The 22,127-nt window shown below is 42.6% G+C and overlaps 2 protein-coding genes across 2 annotated transcripts in view; one reads left to right on the top strand and one right to left on the bottom strand.

The window, feature by feature from the left end:
* Nucleotides 1–9,142, bottom strand: part of CUNH9orf85 (chromosome unknown C9orf85 homolog) — a 46,470-nt gene extending 37,328 nt beyond the window's left edge. The window contains exon 1 of the mRNA XM_089691067.1: nucleotides 8,991–9,142. Within this exon, the coding sequence (XP_089547193.1) occupies nucleotides 8,991–9,092 (102 nt within the window). The 5' untranslated portion in view covers nucleotides 9,093–9,142. The remainder of the gene's footprint in view (nucleotides 1–8,990) is intronic.
* A 300-nt stretch (nucleotides 9,143–9,442) lies between these two features.
* Nucleotides 9,443–22,127, top strand: part of ABHD17B (abhydrolase domain containing 17B, depalmitoylase) — a 68,787-nt gene continuing 56,102 nt past the window's right edge. The window contains exon 1 of the mRNA XM_089691065.1: nucleotides 9,443–9,811. The gene's annotated coding sequence lies outside the window, so the exon portion shown is untranslated. The remainder of the gene's footprint in view (nucleotides 9,812–22,127) is intronic.

Here is a 22,127-nt window from a genome sequence, read left to right as displayed (position 1 = left end):
TACTCTTTCATCTTTAAGGCCTTTACTGGCTAGCCACGCAGTGGAGTACTTCAATGCATGCGATGGAGCTTTGTCCTGCATAAATATCATGGCCTTCTTGAAAGATGCAGACTGGCAGTAGGTTTGGGAGTTGATGTTGAGTCCCATCTTCAACTTGAAAAGGTCCAACTAGCTCATCTTTAATAATACCAGCACCCCCCCCCCCCCCCCAGTCAAAGTGGAGCTCTGTGCCTGTCACTGATCCAGCCACGGGCCCATCCATCTGGTCCGTCAAGAGTAACTCTCATCTCATCAGTACATAAAACCTTTGAAAAATCTGTCTTCAGATATTTCTTGGCCCAGTCTTGCGGTTTCAACTTATGTGTCTTGTTCAGTGGTGATCGGGTTTCAGCCTCCCTCACCTTGGCCATGTCTCTGAGCACTGAACACTTTGTACTTCTGGGCACTCCAGGTAGTTTGCAGTTCTGGAATATGACAGCACTGGAGGATAATGGGGTCGAGGTAGCTTCACGTTTGATTCTTCTCAAACCTTTGACAGTTAATTTGTGTCTTTTTCTCAACATGTTTCTTGCAACCCTGTTGACTATTTGCAACAAAACGTTCGATGGTTCTGTGGTCATGCCCTAATTTCTTAGCAATTTCAAGAGTGCTGCATCCCACTGAAAGACCTTTTATAATTTTTGACTTTTCAGAGCCTGTTAAATCTCTTTTCGGCCCATTTTGCCTGAGGAAAAGAAGCAGCCTAATAATTATGCACACCTTGATATAGAGTGTTGATCTCCTTAGGCCACACCCTCCCTCTTTACACAAATACACATAACCTGATATGCCTAAATCCAATAAGCATTCAAGTTTACACAGCTTGGAGTTGGACAACATGCATTAAAATGATGATTTGGTCAAAATACACTTGCCTAATAATTGTGCACACAGTGTAGCAAGGTGTACCTCATAAAAGTAGCCAGTGACTGTATATCTGCAGTGTGAAATCTGAGGCAATACTGCCATTAATTACTAGTATCAGGAGATTTGGAGTGAAATTTGGTGAGGTCAACACAGTTCTTCTCATTTTACTTGCTAGAGGCTCTAACATGGGGAAGCAAAGTCCTACATTTACCAACATGGCCATCTGCACACAGAGACACAATGCATAACAAGACATGGGGAAAAGACAAGCTGCAGGGAGATCACGGCCAATACTGGTAGCTAGTCTTTTTTCCTCTCTCTGCTTTTTTTTTCTGGGCACAGCTTCCAGGCCTCAGTTCTTCTTTAAGACTATCAGAGTCAATGGTATTAGCTATACAATATGTGAACTTCTGCTCTACAGACCACACCAACTGTATGACAAGCACTGGGCTAGCCATGGAGCTTAGAATTATAAATTATTTTAGTTTTTTGTAAAATGTATATATTATTACAATTTTTATGGTTTTATACCGTTTTTCTATATTAAGTTCCTCAACTCACTTGAGTCCTGCCTAAAAGGTGAAATACCTTCAGCTACAATCCAGTGATCTCACAGCCTTTCTCCCAAAAATGAAAGTTCTTACAGTGCAGTGGCCCCATTCATTTCTTTGGGAAAGCTATATTTGAGCTAAACTCAGCCACCCAGAGTACCACCTTTCTAATAGGAATGAATGGGGTGCTGTGTTGTGCATGCGCAGTACAAAAACCATAGTTACACTTACCTGTAACTTTACTTTGAGAATCTTCCAGGACAACTGATTAGGAGATGTTTGGCTCCGCTTTCAACAAGAAATACAAACCAGAAAGCAATTAAAAAGCCCCTCCCTCCCCTTCATCATTAGTTGTAAGTAAAGAACCTCCACCAATGTACATAAGGGGAATTTTAGGTAAAAATGTAACTATTTCAAACACCATCACTTTAAACCAAAAACATCTGGGTGGGAATATGGACACTGTTCTGGAAGATTCTCGGAAATAATGTTACCAGCAAGTGTAACCATGGTTTTCCCAAATTGTCTTTCAGGACAGCTATTTAAGAGGATAAACAATTAAACATATCTTGGGGTGGGCACTAATGCCTGCAATATCTTCCTTCCGAAGGACAAGTCCTGGCAAGTCAACATTTCTAAATGGTAGCCCTTTTCAAAACATTGGCTACAGGACCACACCGCAGTCTTAGAGATTTCTTTCCATGAAGTATCTGCACTCTTTGATCCGGATGCTGCCATTGTCCTTGAGGCGTGAGCTCTAATTCTAGCAGATAGTAAGTGACCAGGACAGATGAATGATGAAATAATAGTATCTTTTATTCATCAGGCCATGGTACTCAAGAGGCACCGAGTCCTAGATGGGGCCGCTATATAAGACTAGACGTCGAATAGCTCTTTGTTAATCTAATTTCCAGAAAACCCAAAAGGCCACCTTCACCTTAAGGGTACTGGGCAACAAACCCTTTTTTAACTTCTTCCAGGAGTAAATCCAAAACTGTAGGAATTGAATATGAATGTAAGCCAATTCTTTTTTGCCTGAAAAAAAAAAAGTCTTCCAAGCTTTAGTATGTAGTTTCCTAGTAATCACTTTACTGTTAAGGAGAAGGGCAGTAACCCCCCATTCTCAACATCCTCTTTCCTCGAGAACCCTGCCAGCCCCCCAGGGCATTCAATGCAATCAGTTGGAGGAGCTAAGAATTCAGAAGGAGAACCTGGGAGCACTGCCTGCCAGAGACCCAGCTCCTTTTCTGGACCCACAGTGGCTATCAAAGTGACTTCTGCTTGATCTTTCTGATCACTGGGGGTAGCAAAGATATCAGGAGAAGGCATACCCCAACCTGACACCTCCCTCACCTGCCTTTCACCTGTCGAAAATGTACAATGACCACTTAGCTCCATAGTATCATTTGTTGGTCTATACAGACTGTCTATAGAAGAATAAATCTTCACGATCCAGTGTCAGATGTCTAAGGCATGCTGCATGGCACTGCACAGGTTACTGCATGACCTCTGTCTGTAGGTTAATGACTGACACTTCCTGTGAAGAAACTACAAATCCCACAATTCCTGGGACTAACACTTCAGTGCTGATGCAGCTGAAAGCCAAACAAAAATTAGATGAGATTAAATTAGGTTCAAGTGAAAGCAATTAACAGAGCTTACCATGCTGGAAGAGATGTGTTTGTTTCATAATACATTTGTGATGCACACAGAGAAATGGCTAGGCATGCATGATCCAGAAGAAAAAGTTGCTAGTTCCTCTGGAGAAATAGAGACAAGGAAGGTAGATCCATGGATGGACATAGGGAAGTCAATCAATCATGACACACATAGACATCATAAAAACCCTTATGCAAATAGAAGATTCTAATCTTGTTATAAGTAGGATACATTTCTCATACGAGCTTGCTATATGAATCAGAAAGTTTACATTTATAACCTCCACATTCTTAATAGGCTTCACTACCTTAAAAATATGAGTAAAAAAGCCTAAGAGCATAGTAACATAAAGCAATAATCACAAGGTACTGCGTATGGGCTTATCTTATGAAGTGCAGTTTTTAAAGCAGAGATGGACCCAATCTAGCCTACCCAGGAAGAATCATTGCTCCCTGATGGCACCCCACCTTGCTCCATTGAGGGGAGATTCATTAGGAGGCTTGATGTCTGGGCCCTGCACACAGCCTAGGACCCACAGCAGTATGTCCTTCACTCCTGCAGTCTTCACTAGCCCAATGCCTCCTCGATGTCAGCCCACTTCAGCAATCAGAACCCGGAAAAGAATGGTGCTGGAGTGTGGGCGTCCATGCTTTTAAGTGGCCAAGCAGTAGTGCTCATCTCGTTCACCAGGAAGTGTGCTATCATCTGGTGCTGGAATGGAGCCGAGAGCCATCTTTGTCCTCCTCGGCCTACCATCCAATGGACCTCCCCAGAATTGCTATAGTGCTGGAAAAATGTGGGAAGGAACCCCCCACGGGGACAAATGACCGCCACTGCCACTACTGCATCAGAAGGAACAGGCTGAAAAAAACAACAGGATGCTGGAGTTGCCTGCATCACTCAAGTAGCATGGTCCAGCACATGTGTTCAGGGAAAAAGCCCTCAGATTAGCAACATAACCAGGAACACAGGCACACCAGAACCTAGTCACCTGAGGGGTGCCTGAAAACCACAATTATCAAAGCCAGGGTAAACAAGACAAACATGACGAAGTGTATTTCTCGATTGTCAAAAACACAAAACAACAGAGAATTGGTGGGCTTAGTAATCTCTTTCTGGTTTGTTTTTCCTGTTGATCATCTCTCAAGTAGCTGTCCTAGAAGATGATTTTGGAAACTGCCATTTTTCGCAAGAGAAAGGCTATGCAGCACTGAGCTAAGATCAGGGCTGAAGGTAAGTACTGTATTTCACCTAGTAAATAGCACTCAGGGATGTGGGAAACATAACAAAGCAGAACTCTACAAAACGTACAGTTGAACATTAACTGTCACTTTATTTTGCTGTTGTAGATGCTGTATTCCACTTTACTATAAAAGAAACAGTTACTAACTGACAAATTAATAAATTAAACATTTAAATTTCTAAATATGTGTCTATAAATATGGATTTCCAGGTTCCTTTTAATTCAGATCTCCACGTATACTGACGTTTATGATTTCCAATAACACAGAATTCAGAACTAAGAAACTAACAACTATATCTCAGATATACCTAATGTTTTATTGACATCTCTACTTCAAATACTTACTCATTCAGCCAAAAATAAATATAACTGCAGATTAAAGCAAATATGTGTTTTTCCCTTGCAGGGCGAAGCAAGAGGTTCAGTTTAATGCACCCTCTCCCCAGCAGCAAATTCTAATCTTTTTGTTCTCTCCCTGTTTCTTTGTTTAGGCACCAGGAATGAAGCTGGCTCAGCACTTTAATGTAAAGGTAGTTGGCCAATCACTTTTACATGACTGGTGGGTGAGGCCACACACACACCTTGGGGAGTATCTCAGTAAAACTGACTTTTCTATTGCAGAGGATGCCTAAAATTTGACTTTTATCTTAGTGCAGACAGCCGCTCTGTACAAAGCTCTGTACACTAACATGTGATCTTGCGGTCTTTTTTTTTTTATACCCAGCGAAACAAGGAAAAAATAAAAACAAGATTGCTTATTAAAAGAGACACATATTACACATTGTTAGGCACACAGTTAACCCCTTGATTCCCCCTTAGATATTAACCCCTACCCATCCAGTGTCATTAGCACAGTGACAGTGTATAGTATTATCACTGGTCACTCTATTAGTTGCACTATCGATGTCAGTGTCAGCAAGCTTTTCAATCCCACTATAAGCTGCTGATCACCGCCAGTACTAGTATAAAAAAATAAATAAAAATGCCAGTATATATACTAGTGGTGCACCGAAATGAAAATTCTGGTGCCAAAAACGAAAATACAAAATGCACTTGGCTGAAAAAAACGAAACCGAAATGCGCATTTTTTTTAAAAAATGAATATATATTTTTGGGAAAAAAATATACATTGATTAAAAAACAAAACAAAAAAAACCCCAATATATACCCCAATTTTTTGGTAAAATATGAAAGAGAATGTTACAGTGAGTAAATAGATACCCAACATGTCACACTTGAAAATTGCGCACGCTCGTGGAATGGCGTGAAACTGCGGTACTTAAAAGTCTCCATGGGTGATGCTTTAAAAATTTCTACAGGTTAGCAATGTAAAATTACAAGGAGGTCTAGTGCGAGAAGTATTGCTCTTGCTCTGATGTTTGTAGTGATACCTCACTAGTGTGGTTTGAACACCATTTACATATGTAGGCATGGCCTACGTCTGCATTCACCACTACGTGGAAGCACGGGGGGGACAGGGCACTTTAAACTTTTTTTTTTTAAAATGTATTTAATGTTTTTTTTTTTTTCACTGTCCCTTTATAAAAAATTTTAATCACTTTTATTCTTATCACAAGAAATGCATGCATCCCTTGTGATAGAAATAATTAGTGACCGGTCCTCTTTATGGAGAGATATGGGGTCAATAAGACCCCACATCTCTCCTCTGAAATGTAAAGCATTGGATCAAAAAAAAAAAAAAAAAAGCATTGATCTAGGGCTGTAAAAAAAAAAAAAATATATGGTTGTAACCGGTAGTGACATTGCTCCGATCCTCCAAGGGCATAGAGATGAGTGGAGGTCATCTTTCCTTCACTCATCTCTATCCCCACCGCTGGGATTGTTCAATGGTTTCTCAGGTAAGGCTGAGAATTACCAAGTAGCGGGCAGTGGCGGCAGCAACGGCGGGCAGGCGGTGGCGAGGGGCGGGGTTTTTTCGGCATCTGTATTGGTGCTTTTTTCATTTTGGCGTACGCCCAAAAGGGGTGTTTTCAGCCAAAACGTTTCGGTCACTGAAATTTTGGTGCATCCCTAATATATACCATTGTTTGTAGACACTATAACTTTCAAACAAACCAATTAATATACACTCATTGGGATTTTTTTTTTTATCTAAGATATGTAGCAGAATACATTTGGCCTAAATTTGTGAAGAAATTAGAATTTTTTTAATTTTTATTAGTTATGTTTTATAGCAGAAAGTAAAAAAAGTATTTTTTTGTTTATATAACAAAAAAAAATAAAAAAAACCTAGTGGTGATCAAATACCGCCAAAAGAAAGCTCTATTTGTGTGAAAAAAATATATATAAATTTCATTGGCATACAGTTTTGCATGACTGCGCAATTGTCAGATAAAGTAGTGCACTGCCAAATAGCAAAAAATAGGCTGGTCATGGAGGGGGTAAAACTTTTCGGAGGGCAAGTGGTTAACTCCTTCCTGTCCACCCCGATGTCCCATTAGATCGGAATGCCTGGTAAGCATCTGCAATTATATGACCACTGTCACAGTACCGATCTTTACCCCAGAATGAGAGCTGTCTTGGTGCTGAGAGTGGGCTCTCAGCACATAAACCCCAGTGACGCATATGTGTAGTGTGTGGGTGTTAAAGCCCGCCCTTTTGCCGCTGCACATATGTATTGGTCAAATGCAAAGTTGTTAATGATGTATTAACCATTACAGAGCAAGATTGAAGCAGAACTAAACCCTGTTATCCTTTACAGCCAAGGAAGCTGCCATCTTGGCTCCGTGATCAGTTATACCACCAACAATTTGATGGATTGACAGTCGGGTTGGAGCACAAGTAAATGTGACAGTTAGCATTCCCAGTGTGCTGGGAATGTAACTGTTTAGTATTTAAACTGGGTTTTATTACACTTTAACCACTTGCCTACAGGGCACTTATACCCCCTTCCTGCCCAGGCCAATTTTCAGCTTTCAGCACTGTCGCACTTTGAATGGCAATTGTGCGGTCATGCAACACTGTACCCATATGAAATGTTTATCTTTTTTTTTTAGATAGAAAGAGCTTTCTTTTGGTAGTATTTAATCACCTCTGGGTTTTTTATTTTTTGTTAAACAAACCAAAAACTGAAAATTTAAAAAAAAAAAAAAAAACTTTTCTTAGTTTTTGTTATAAAATTTTGTAAATAAGTGATTTTTCTCCTTCACTGATGTGCGCTAATGAGGCTGCAGTGATAGGCACTGATGGGCACTGGTAGGTGGCACTGATGGGCATTGACAGGCATCACTGATGGGCACTGAAAGGCAGCACTCATATGGCACTGATTGGCAGCACTGATAGGTGGCATTGACTGGAACTGAAAGGCAGCTCAGATGGGCACTGATATGTGGCATTGATGTGCACTGGTAGGCACTGATATGTGGCATTGATGAGGCACCTGCACTGGCAGGTGGCATTGATGAGCACTGATGGACACCGACAGGTGGCACTGCTGGGGCTACACTCATCATCAGGGCACACTGATCATCAGTGCCCTGATGATCAGTGTACATGTCCCCTCCAAGGAAAGCCCATTACCGACTCTCCTCTCTTCACGAGCTGTCAGAGTGACAGCTCGTGAGGAGAGAAATGCCGATAACCGGCATTTCCGTATTTCCATGCGATCAGCTGTGATTGGATACAGCTGATCACATGACCGAGCCAGCAACTTAGGCTCTTTCTGTTGATCGGGAGGCGGGTAATGTCAATTGACAGTTTCAAACTACATGACAAGTTGCACCCTATTGTCAGCAATGTAACCATTCAAATTGGTGCAACTCCAACTTTGCGGTGCCACACGGATTTAAAAAAAAAAAAGGCTCCTGAGCTATTTTTTGGGATTTCAGGTGCCACTTGCATGGGCATCTGTGAAGTCACATAGATGTCAGACAAGTGACACGCAGCTTTGAAATCGTGTAACTTCATGTGAAATCACACGCTTTCAGAGTCAGATTAAGTCTTCGGTCACTCCAAATCCGACTTGGAAATTGCGCGACTTCACTTGAATTCACACAATTTCAAAGCTGGATGTCAATCGAACTTCAGGCGCGACTTGGAAGACAGTCTGTGCGACTTCATGCAAAGATGTCCATGCAACTCACACCTGAACTTGCAAAAAGTAGTGCATGACGTACTTTCAAAATCGGTGTGACTTTGACAGAGTCGGAATCGCAGTGATATGACTGCTTCCATTGCGAACAATAGGGTGCGACTTCTCAAGAGATTTGAAACTATAAAATCGCATGACAAGTCGCACCAGTGTGACTGGTGACTAAGTGTGAACTGACAGTCAACTACTCTCCCAAACAGACACCTCTGCAGCTTTTATCCTCAGGAGAGACTCCAGAGGCATTGTCTCCCTCTAAACCAGGGGTCTCCAAACTGCACCCTGAGGGCTAGATTGTGGCCCTTTGCTATCTTTATCTGATGGACAGTATACTGGCCCTTTGAAAAGTTTGGAGACCCCTGTTCCAAACAATAATGCACCCCCATATCTGCCTTCTTCTCACTACCCCCTAGTTCTCTCAGTACAGCTTTCTGTGGACTGCCTCAGTTACTTCAGCCATGCTACAAAAGGCAGTCATGTGTCCCCGGCAATAAACATACTGCAGGTAGGGTCTCCGTCTCACCTTAGTCCGGGAGCTGCTGTCATATTTATCATTCTTATATACAGTCACGTTTTTGTATTTCTGTGGCCTGCACCGCTGGACGTTCCCCTTCTGAGAACTCATGCTGCTCACTTTGACTCTCTGAGGCACCCTTACCGAAGCCCCTTCACCTATCAGAAAGCGACTTCCTCCCTAGCCATCTGTCATTGGACAAAGTGTTTGTCTATCAAACAGAAGGCGGGACTCCGTTCCTTCTCTACACACACCGATCCCCACAAGACCTTACAGCCAGCGTGTAATTTGATTGGAGCTCGTGAAACAATACCGTGATACGATTGGTGTGTTCTTCAAAGCCCCGCCTCTCCATTCGCTACAGAGACCCTTTGATGTCACATATCTTCTCACGCTTTGATTGGGCAGGCTAGACGCTAGTGCCCCGCCCACTACTAATAGCAGAGCCTGGGGACTCCTCCCAGCACTCCCCCCGGGTTACTCGGCGGTGAGTCTCGGTGCTGTTTGTGGTGCTCCGGTGTGTAGTGTCGCAGCGTCTTGGTTGGATTAAGCTGACCTCCTTCCAATTCAAGGCAGCCGGAGCGCCTCATAAGCTGCGAGGTCAATACACAGCCAGTGCCTTGTAGACTGGTGTTCCAGGTCGCGGAGCCGGCTGAATAATTGTGTTTTGTTCATGTCGGAGCTGCGGCCGTCCGGGGTATGACGTCAAGAGGAGGGCTAGAAAAGACACGGGAGTGACGTCATCGAGTGTGGACAGAGTGACGGTCGGTGAAGCCCCCCTGCTGGATACCCGAGGCCGCGGCGTCCAGATCTGACACCGCACTTTACAGGTCAGTGTATACACAGCAGCTCCCCCGCCTTGTCATTGGGCTATTCCTGGCTGAGCACTGTGCGGGCTCCCTGCAGTCTAGTCTATGGGAGCTGATTGGACTGTGTATTGGAATACATTGTTTCCTGGCCCCATGGTGTGTAGGCTCTGCGGCATTCGCAGCCTTTTAAAGTTTGTTGTGTGGAGTTTCCATCTATGGGGGCTCCTCTGCCTTGCAGGGTCTCCCAGGAGCCCCCCCCTGACATGGTCATCCTCCCACCTCGGGCTAAATTGAATAGTAAAGTCACAGCGTGTATGACTACTAATCTTCAGGACTACATGTCCCATCACCCCCCTAATGTATACCCAACACCTTGGGGGCCCATGTGCTTTATGGGGGGTGTCATTGGACATGCAGTGCCGATAATAGTCCCCATACTTTCCCCCATTTCATTAGCAAAATGTCTGTTCTGATCTGCCTGCAGTGGCCACACACACATGGAATTTTGGTTTTGTTAGCGGCCAGTTGATTGTTCTGACTGTGGTTCAAAGGAATAAGATGGAAAACTTTTCTTGAACACATTTCTAATAACGTGTAGTTTTGGTTTTTTTTTTTGTTTTTTTTTTTTGTTCAAGTAGGTCCATATTTCAAAATTGAAAGCTAACAAAATTCTCACATTCTCTTGATCATCATTCCTAAAACCCTGGTTCACATTACTGCGACTTTAGGTGTGACATGCGATTTACAAATCGCATCTGAGGTCACATCTAATAGATTTCTAAGGCACTGGCTTAATGGGCGTGAATCCAAGTAGTGTAATTTGAAAAATAGTTCCTGCATTACTTTTTCACCACTTATTTATTACAGGTACTTGTATAGTGCCGTCAATTTACTCAGCACTTTACATATATATTGTACATTCACATCAGTCCCTAACCCTCAAGGGGTGTACAATCTAAGGTCCCTAACTTACATTCATATATACACATACTAGGGCCAATTTAGACAGGATCCAATTAACCTACCAGCATGTCTTTGGAGTGTGGGAGGAAACTGGAGTACCTGGAGGAAACCCGCACAGGGAGAACACGCAAACTCCAGACAGGTGCTGCTGTGGTTGGGATTCGAACCAACAACCTTAGTACTGCCAGGAGGAAGTGCTAACCATTAGCCACTGTGCTGCCCACCGCGATTTTAACCTTCATAGGCTATAAGGTAAATGGCATTGAAATCACACCTGTGTCTATCAGCATTTGTTTGAAGTTGCACTTTAAATGGAACCAAATCGCACCACTTTGAAATCGCATTCAGTGTAAACCTTGGCAAAGCCATCAAATGTACAGAGAAATTTTGTAGGGTTGTTTGTTTGAAAATCTAGTTTATGACCAGCTTTACACTTGGTTTATATCGGATTCGATCAAATGGAGTCCATCAGCTAGGTTAGAAAATGATTAGTGGTTTTGCAATGACAGTATTGAGATGCTTTGTTCATTAATTTGATCAATCAGAATATGAGAATACACAGCGAGACATGGTATCTTCCAGCTATCAAAGTGTACCTCCCTGTAGCATAGTGATTGAGTGGGTTGTCAGCTAGGGTGATTATTCCTATTGGGAGAGATTGATTGGAAAAGAAAGCAATCATTTATTGACACATGTATGGCCACTGTTAGATCTCTGATAAGCTCCGCACATGCTCTCTGACTGGGCGGAAGAGAAATTATTACAGCTAGGGGTACAATAATGGCATAAAAATGCTGTGTTAAAGTGCAACTAAACACATCAATTTACCGGTTTAAAAAAAGTTATGTTCCCTGCACATGCCAGGAATGCCAACTGTCACATCTGCTTGTGCTCTCAATCAAATTGTCAAACCATCAATTGGCTGGTGTCATAACTGATCACATGTGCAGCCCATGGCAGTTACAGATCAAACAGAGGCCAAGATGGCAGCTTCCTTGGCTGAAAACAATAAGAGGGTTTAGTTCTGCTTTAAAGGATACATTCTCTTTTTAGACAAAAGTGATAAATACACTTTATTGCAGGTAAAAAAAATGTGCATTTATTATTTTTGTCTACAGGAGCCTGGAAAGCATTGCACCAGTGATCAGTAGATTGCTGATGTCATGCAGGTCTCCTGCAGAGCTGTCAGAATATCTGCTTGTCTTTCGGGGTGTACAAGCAAGCAGATATACTGACAGCTTCATGAATTACCGCTCCACAGCGCCATGGTAGTTCATCGAAAACTACAAGCCCACGGTTGGTGAATGAATGATGCGGTCGTGTGGGCGGAGCCCCGCACAGCCGCGCTGCTTTCAGAGTTAACAGTACGGGGAGACCTCTCCCCATACTGTCAGAGGAAGGGTGGACGGCAGCTGTGGCTATGGGAACATGTTACATGTTCCACACTAAAAATGTTTCGTAAGGTGAACTTATTCTTTTAAGCCCTGGTTCACATCATTTCAATATGTAAGTTCAAAGTTGCATGACAAGTCGCATCCTATATCTCTTTCAATGGAACTGTTCTAATCACACCTGCACAATTTTGTGTGACTTCATTGTGATTTGCATTGGCCTCTGTTATTCAAGCTGCATTGAGTGGCAGCAAGTGACAATGAAGTTGCACATCATAATCAGACCTCAAAGTTGCATGACTTTGGGGACGCATTGATGTGAACAGGGACTAAAGAGGAACTTCACCCCCCCCCCTTGGTTGTCCAAAGAAATACAGGCCAGCCAATCCAGCATTGTCTAGTGTAAGCCATCACTTGGTCTCAGCATTCTGGGTCTCATGCCACCATATTCTCTTCTGATGTCATCAGGAAGCTTGCTGTTTTTCCCATTTTTTTTTTGAGCTGGTCTCCTGGGGTGTTTAACATTCATGTCCCAGGGAGCTTTGGATGGTGGCAGGGGTTAAAGACTCAGTCTCAGCTAGGTGAGAAACCTGTAAATACAGGTTTTGAACCTGCTGAAAAAGTACCAAAAAAAAAGTGCTCTCCAACTCCGTAAGGGGGTGGTAATCATGAAAAATTATATATAGGGTAAATGTCTGCTTAAAAGCCTAACTTCGCCTTTTAGAACATGTTACACCCATATTTAGGGTTTAACATAGTAACAAGCCGAACACCTCTCCCATGCAGCAGTTGTCAGTTTTTACATTTTTGTGGGTATGCGGTGCTCTGCCTGTACAGCCACATCATTCATTCACAGAGATCTGAGAATGAATGAATGAACTACAAGTCACATCTGCCTCCACGGCAAATGGACTTGTAGGTGTCCGTTTATGAACCAGCGGTAAATGATTGCTGCTCAGTTCTCCGAAATTCTCGAACACAGTTCTCCTGTGAATGCCTTTTATGAAGCGGTGTAGATCAGTTTTCCGAACGAAGGGAGAACGGTCTACAAACACTGGAAAATGGCTGATTTTACTATAATCTCGTGAGATTAGAGTAAAAGATCAGTTTACTGAACAGAGGTAAATTATCGCTGCTTAGTTTGCGGTTCCTCCGATTCTCCAGCTCTGGACTGGAGAATCTGGAAGGAGAACACAGATCTCCAGTGATGGGCTGACATTGCTCCTTGCTGATCTCCTGAGTGTCCTAAACTGTGAATGACCAGAGAGTAGCTGCGATCCTCTGAATTGCAGCTATTCTCTGTGTCATAAACGGACACCATAGTTCTCAGTGAAACACAGGTCTGGTGATCACCACACTGATACTTTCCTCATACCTCATGACTGACAGAGCTGGAGGAAAAGTCCACAGGAGCCCATGCATTGCACCTGTCATCCACTGATGGTGGTTACAATGCTTCCCAGGCTCGTTTGCAAACATTTTTGAAAAAATGCACATATCTTTTTCTGCAAATGTGGTTGCGTTATATCTTATTTTTGCAGAAAGTAGACTTAACTTTAACTACTAGTTGTGTTGATTTTAATTTACACAGAAATGTTCCCACTTTATATGGTGATCTCCATTTTTCTGCACAAAAAAGCCCAAACCACAACACTAGGCACATAAAAAGCAATGATTCCCTTTTCATACTACAACACTGCTGGGTTGAGCATTTTTTCTCAGCAAATCGCATGGTGTTGCAGGTCACTGCAGCACATCATACAATGCTACTGTGTAGAGACTTGAAGGAAATGTACATTTGTACATGCTAAAGTTAAAAAAGACATAACCGTGCAATAAGCTAGAGAGGCACCAGCAGTCAATGCTAAAACATGTTAGTGTACATGTAGTGTGATCTAGTTTAGGGCAGTTTGCATTCTCAGCATTGGGCACGGTGTATGGAATAGAATGGATCAGTGTGGGATTCCCGTGACCTATTTCTTCTGGTGAACCCTAGGAGACCTTGTCAGTGCAGTATACAGAGCCTAGGATTGTCTGTAGAACCCAGATTGCAGTCATGTGAGACTTCTCTATCGGCCGAGTCACAAGGGTTTCATTACACAACTCTGGGAAATGAGAACAGACTTTTTACAAATGTTACTAGTTGTCTTATGTCTTCTGTATTTCCTCCATCAGCAAAACTTGGAGTACCCTTCTAGCTAGTAAATTTAAAGCAGATCTAGGCTGAATCACAACCTCATAAGCTTCAGAATATGTTGTCAGTCTCTAAGGGTCCATGTATGAGGGCAATTGGCACTCCTAGTGATTTCTTGTGTCTAGAGCAGTAGTTGTCAACCTATGAGCTAAAGGGGGCCTCCGATGCAGCCCCTGACATCGCCAAAGGGCCACACATAATCTTCAGTATATGTAATGCATGAGAGGGCTGTCAGGGACTGCAGACCTAATAGAGGAAACGAGGGTCAGAGAGTGTGGATAGGATACATTTTTGGCTGGGGATATGCTGCAAAAGCTGATACAAAACTGGGAGCATGTTACATGAGGCTAGTAGAGATCAGTGCTATTATCCACAATAAACTGCTGAGTTTCGAGGGCCACACATAATATACCAAAGTGCCCTTGATTTGGGCACAAGTGGTCTAAAAGTGTGTGTGTGTGTGTGTGTGTGTGTGTGTGTTGTGGCAGCTGAGCCCATACAAGGCAATGACAGGCCGACGGCGGCCGCAGCTATCCATGATTGTGCACACAGCCAGTGACTACCTGGATTTAGGTCTGTATCCAGCCACGATCAATGCAGATAATCACTGTCTGTACGAACAGTCATGGATAGCTGTGGCCGCTCTCAGCCTGTCAATGTTTGGCCTGAATGGTCACATCTCTTCAGAAGCGCCTGTTTTTCTAGATGCAGGAATCTGCAGATTCTTGCTTCTGGATTTAGCAGGGTGTGCCAATCGCCTGTGTGAATGGACCCTAAAGGTGGGAACACATGATTAGAAAATCGACCGATCTGTCATCTGAGGACCTAGAGGCGTTCATTCGTTGGTCGAAATCGTGGCCCACAGTAACCAATCAAAAAAAATTGTTCGGGCAATATGTAGTGTTGACGTCTTCCGTACAAGCGTAAGTGATGTAGCGTGCGTGTGACCGTCTAGCCACGCCCTTCCGGGCAGAACGAGCGATATACACAAGTCACAGCAATAAGTATAATATAGTTTATTACATTACCTATATACATAGTGATACATAAAAATATAATCTGCATCAGTCTGGTTTCATTATCTCATTAGGCCAATCTATTTTTAACATTTGGATTTTTCGTTCGTGTTTATCAAGATTCCTTGAACATAAACATCCGAGTCATCTTCTGTTTCCCCTCATGAGTGATAGCGCTTGATAGATTTTTTTCATACGACTGTCATACCACCACATAGAAAATCGGTCGTTCGTATGTGAAACAACATTTTTCACTGTTGTTCAACCGGATTTTTTTGTTTACAATATTATCGGTTAAAACATCCTGCTCATCAACAAAGAGAAAATCCTTCGATCAGTGGTTCGGCAAAATTTTTTTGTACTATTTTCTAATTGTGTGTACGGGGCATAAGGCTGTATGCACACTGGCTTAAAAAAACACTGCCCCTGGAGGAGTTTAGCATTTTGCCTGTAGAAGCAGCTAATGGTATGCTATGTGACCATTCAAATTAGGTAGTCTAGGGGCATTTTTTTAAAACTGTTTTTAGAGGCAGAAGAAAAAACCTTCTGTTTTGTGTTTTTGAGAGCGTTTTTTTGGGCAGAAAAAAATGCTAAACCCTACTACAAAAATGCTCAAAATTGGCATTTTTTTAATGCCAAGAGCACTGGCATTTTTTTTTTTTTTTTATCAAGTGTGCATGGCTCAGCTTCTAGTAAAAAGCTGTTGATCCTGCCACAACGGTTCTTTGCTCAGACACTTCCTTCAACAGAATAACAATTGCCTCCCATTTGTGTTCCAGTGCTGTCATGTGATCCCCTGATGGAGACTATCAACTTCTAAGCTGATATACATTGCTGGGGCACAGTATTGTGACTATTGGGAAGTTGGTTCTAAACCGTGATGCACAACTGACGCTAGGATGAGCGCATGCATACAGAAAGTGGCTGGAGGGGATCAGCAGCATGGATACGTGAAATACAGTGTAAACAAGCAAAATTAAAAAAAGACAGTTGTCTGATACATGGTGCTGTAGAAAACTGAATGTCATCCATTTGACTATACATTTACTTAAAATACAATAGCATCCATTATAACTTCAGGCAGTAGAAAGAGAAGACTGCGCCTTTAGGCTAGGAAGCATGAAATGGATGTTCTATTCTGTGTCAGTCTGTATCTTGATATCCCTGTTTTTCTTCTTTGTTTTGCACCCATCCCCCGCCTTACCCATCAGTGGTAATCCTGGGAATGATGGCTATTGCAGGATCTCAGGACTGGTCTTTGTCATGTAAAAAAAAAAAAGTATTCTTTTCCCCTCAACAAACTAAACAGTACCCTAGTATAACTCCAACTCTGTGTACTCTAGGATCTACAAATGTCACATGGTGTAGAATGCTGAAATTGGGTTACCTCCATGTGACCAATGGCACATGTCCAATAAAGCTCTGCATTTATCTTTTGAGGTTGCTTCAGGTCACGCCAACTTGTACTCCACACAGTGATTACAAATGACTGGCATCTAACAATAAGTATTGTTTAACTTCTTGGCCATCTGAGTGATTAACTGATTTATATATAAGAAAAGCCTTGTGATCACACTGCAGTGAAATGTAGAACCTGATTGATGTTTGGACTGTATGTTGTCTTCACAAAGCAGAACAAGCTGTTTTTTGCGTTCATCAACATCTCTGACAAAGTATCCTTGTTCCCCTCCCCCCATGGTGCTGCTGCGTCTGGTATTAGTATCCAAGGATTGGGATGAGGGGGCGGATGTGGTGTAGGTGGTAGGCACAGACTGATCCACCCTCTCCTCTTATGTCTGGATCATATGCAGTACAGGCATGCAAATATTAGGAGCTCAAGCTGCCCTCTATAAACAATGTACATATCAATGTTTGTTGTTACACTAAAGGATAGAAGTAATCACTTAAGAATGTTTTAACACATTGACCCCATACACAAATAGCTGTGTGATTTTATATAGTAAACAGATTTACTTCATTCTACTTTCTTAGAATATTGCCTTGTTAACTGTTACACAGTTGTGAGCTGAACTAGACATGACAATAAGAACATGGACACAAAAGCTCTTTGAATGTGCAGCAAACATTGGTGTATTGTAGTCCTATTGAATGGGCTTTAGATTTGGTAAGACATAAGCCATTCAGTAATTCATAGCATGCAGACAGATGGCGTGAATCCATCCTGACAGAAAGGTAGTAACAAGTAAATTACAGCTTTCTCTGCACAACCACGAGTACCTGTGACATCAAAAGTGTTCTAAACTGATCATTTGGGGCTTTTTCCTTTGTACATAATAGTTTAATGGTTGTTTAGTTCACCGACTTTGCTTGTCTCTGTACACCATGCTAGCAGAAACACAAATTCAAGTGCATTTTCTCAACATCAAATAAATCACAAAGTAACCTTCAAAAACATCTTTACTTAGTTTCCTTCAAAAGAGCAGAGGTTGAACTGGATGGACTTGTGTCTTTATTCAACCATACCAACTATGTAACTATATTGTTGCAAACAGGCTCTAAAATGACAAACGCTTGGAAGATCTTGGTGATTGCTTGAGGGTTCCTAACATTAGGTCTTGGAAAATAAAAGAAAAAAAATGACTTGACATCAGGGGCGGACTGACAACTCATAGGGCCCCTGGCAATAGGGGATCATGGGGCCCCTGTGTCCTTGCCCAAACTCAAAGCCTATGAAAAGGTACCAGGGGCATCTCATGAGGCCCCCTACTGGCCCCGGGCTCTCGGGCAGTGCCCAAGTTTCTAAATGGACCGTCCGGCCCTGCTTGACATAAACCATTATTAAATTGATTTAATTAATTTGAAAAATAAACCTGTCATACTTACCTGCTCAGTGCAATGGCTTTGCACAGAGCAGCCTCGATCCTTCTCATCTCAGGTCCCCTGCCGGCTTGCTATGGAGGCACTCATGCGGGCTCTATTCTGAGCTGGCTTTGTGTTTTCATTGACACACAGACTCCCGCTCCTTCCTCACTGGCTGTGATTGACAGCAGTAGGATCCAATGGCTCCCGCTGCTGTCTGTGAGCCAATGAAGGTCGGAGAGCCTCTGTTATCATGCACATCACTGGATCAAGATCAGATAAATATAAGAGGGGCTGGAGGGGGGAACTGAGCATGGAAGGTTTTTTTTTGCCTTAGCCCTAATGCACACTTGATGTTTGTATAGCTGCTGTTTTTGACAGTTTTTTTTTCCGGCTAGTAAACCCCCCAGCATGTTATCCTGTGTGTCCATGAACCCCCAGAACTAATGGGTTTGTAGAGGAGTTTTTTAGCTGTAAAAATGCTTGAACGCTGAAAAACGCGGTAAAATGCTGAACACCGGCGTTTTTGGACTTATTTTGACCCCCCCCCCCCATTTTTTTATTTATTTTTTTGTAAAAAATAAAAAGCTGCTAAACGCGAATGCAAAAATGCTGAAAAACTTTACACAGCTAACGTTACCAGCATTGTCAAATGTCAAGTGTGCAAGAGGGCTTAATACAGAGACCTGCAGCCTTTACAACCGCTTTTAACATTTGAAATTATTATTGTATGCTAATTCCATACCCACTCCAGCAAATGTAATTTTATTCCTTGTATTGGTGGCTATGCTCTTCCATCATCCTTGCTTACTTTTAGAGGCAGGGACAATCCGCAGCTCTCTGTCACAAAATACTTGTGCTATTCCTCGTATGATGTAGTGTGTTTGCAGAGAGCATATGCCTTCAAGTGTTACTAAACCCAGGACCCTGCATTCACTGTATCGGGTTTTCCACAGTACACACAACATGGAAATGCTATTATTTTAGTAAATATAAACTGCTAAATACCCTCATCAAAAGTATGTAGCAGTCTTGTGACTTTTATCAGTGTCCGGCTGAGCACTGGTTACTCTTGTAGGAGGAGTTTTCATTCTCCTTTGACCGTCCTATTGGGCTGCATGACCCCATAACCTCTGTCTGGATAGTGCTGATTGGCTCTGTGCCGATCAACAAACTCTCTAGCAATACGCACCAAACGGAGCATGTGTAGACTTGCTACTGCTGTTCTAACAATGGCAGATGGATTGGGGACAGTAGAAGGGGAGGATCAGAAAAGACATGATCAAACAGCCTTTTTCCATAATGTGGAGGATTAACCCCTTAAGTTCGACAGTGAGTATAACCAGCATGCTTTACTTCATGTACAGACTGATTTTGAATGTTGTGGCTTTAGTAGCCCTTTAAAGAAGTACAGGAAATTCAATTTTGGCTGTACTTCTCCTGTGGATCACAGGAGTGCGGTTCGTATTGCACTCCTGGGAACTGTTTTCAGCTGACAGCAGTGCGTCACTCAGCCAGTTCATGCTGGGGAAAGATCCCAGCTTTAAAGTCCGGAACCAACCCAGAGACTGTAGCGGCGTCTGGCTCAGCTTCTCAGCGATCCTCTGAGAGCCAGAGCCAGCTGCTCCCACCATCTCCACAGCCCAGTGCTCCAGTGAATGCAGGGGGGCCCAGAGCAGGCAGCGGTGACTGATAGTCACCACTCTCTCTGCTCAGAGCAGCTTACGATCGGTGGTCATGTGATTTCTAAGTTCTCACACTTAGAGCTGCCGGTGGACAGATGCCGCATCGGGCTGATGCTGCATCCACCTAGAGAAGTATAATTTGGGGAAAAAAACCAAACCCCATGCTTCTCTTTTAAAGGCTAATAGGGCTAACCATATTTACAGTGTGACATGGTGCAAATGCCTTCCCTCCCACTCAAACCAAAATGAAAAGTAAAAATTCTCCTTTGCAGCGGCACGGTTCCCACACTGCAAGGGTTATCAGCACGCTTCGTGTAGGGGACAGTAAAAGCACTTTTGCTTACCCAATCCTCCACTCTCCTGGCAGACAGTGCTCCCTATGCTCAGGTGGACTATCCCTCGGCATTCTCACATAAATGCAGCGCTTTGGACTCTACATCAGTCTCAATGACTTCAGAGGATCTTAGACTGCTGGAGCATGGGACAGAAGAGGCTATGCTGTCTACTAGCGCAGAGGAGGCTGCAGTAGTGGAGGAATCAAGTAAGTAAAACCTGCTTTTCCAAATTCTGTCAGTAGAAACCAGCAGTTAACAAATGTGGTGTTAGGGCAGCCCCACTGTAAGACTTTTTAGGTTTCCTGCAGTTCAGCTTTAAAGGATAAGTTCACCTTTTAACAAAAAATAGTAAATGCACATTTTTTGCAGGTGAAAAAATGTGCATTTATTTTTTTGTTTCTAAAGCATTGCACGAGCGATCAGCAGATCAGTGGTGCCATGCAGGTCTCCCCCTGACCTTTTGAGTGTATCTGCTTGTACATCCCGTACAGGCAAGCAGATACTTACTGACAGGAAGACTCCATGAACTATGACGGCGTTGTGGAGCACTGTGGTAGTTCATTGAAAACTATAAGCCGACAGCCGCAAAGGCTGTTGGAACTTGTAGTTCTCCCATTCACAGAATACTGTGAATGAGTGACGCTACCAGGTGGGGTTTTTAAAAAATTTTGACAGCTAGGGATGAGGCGAAGATCCCCCGCTAGCTGTCACAATGGGGGATGGGGGGGCCAGTCCAATCATAACATGTTACACCCTTAATATGGGTGTAACATGTTACAAAAGGTGAACTTATCTTTTAAAGTTGAACAAACAGCTAAGTTCACAAATTAAATACATATGAAAGCTGTTTTACCTTTCAAAAGATTTATATTTGCCCATTCAGTTCTGATATGCATTCAGCTCTGCAGGGAAGGGGTCCTGACGTTTATCTGCTGTAGTTTCACTTTTTAAAAGGTTAATAATTCCAGGACCCTGCATTCACTAGATCTGGTCTTGCACAGTACACAGAACACAGAAATACAATTATTTTAGTAAATATAAACTACTAAATACCTTTTCTCATCAGCAGTATATACTTTTTCTTCTTAGCGGTTAGAACAGTCTTTTGACTTCTATCAATCTCCAGCAGAGCACTGGTTAAAGCTTGTAGGAGGAGTTTTTATTCTCTTCTCACTGCCCTAAAAGACTGCAGGATCCCTGACCTCTGTCTGGACTGGGCAGATCGGCCCTGTGCTGATCACATGCACTCTCCCAAGGAAAAAAAAAAACCTCTAGCAATAAACACCAAACTGAGCATGTGCAGATTGCCCCCAAAGCTCTGTTCTATCAGGAGTTGAGTCGAGGACAGTGGAAGAGGGGAGGATCAGAGAAGACAGGATTAAATTGATCATTTTTACACAGTGTAGAGGATTAAGCTCCTAGGTTTCACAGTGAGTATAACAAGCATGCTTTACTGCATATACAGACTGATTTTACTGTTGTGAATTTAGTAACACTTACAGGCCTCTGGTAACACTTTAACTTACAGGTCTCCACCCCAGCCTGGACCTACATCAGGAAGAAAGGTTGGCCACATACCAGAGGAATGATAAAATACGTGCATATAGTTTATTAATCCATAGGACTCCAAAAGCACCTGGACATGTACATGGATGTTAACGCATTTCACACAATCACGTGCTTAATCATGGTTCAATAATCTTAATAATTATTATTACTGGTTACAGGGTGGATTTGATTTAAATCACGATTTAAATCACTAGTCAGTAAGGCTTGATTTAAATCCTAGTTTTCTACATAGACTAATTCTTGCTGGTATAACTTTTTAATATGCAAGTAGATGAAGATTTTTAGAATAACTTTTCATATTAGTTTTTTTTTTTATCCCCAGTTTAATAGGTTAATCATTCATATTTGGACAACTTTTCTGTTG

Source organism: Staurois parvus, unplaced genomic scaffold (assembly GCF_062004578.1).
Source record: "Staurois parvus isolate SC_StPar_1 unplaced genomic scaffold, SC_StPar_1.0 ptg000549l, whole genome shotgun sequence".
NCBI lineage: Eukaryota > Metazoa > Chordata > Amphibia > Anura > Ranidae > Staurois > Staurois parvus.
The sequence above is the reverse complement of the archived record's forward strand: the minus strand, read 5'-3'. Positions and strand labels throughout refer to the sequence as shown.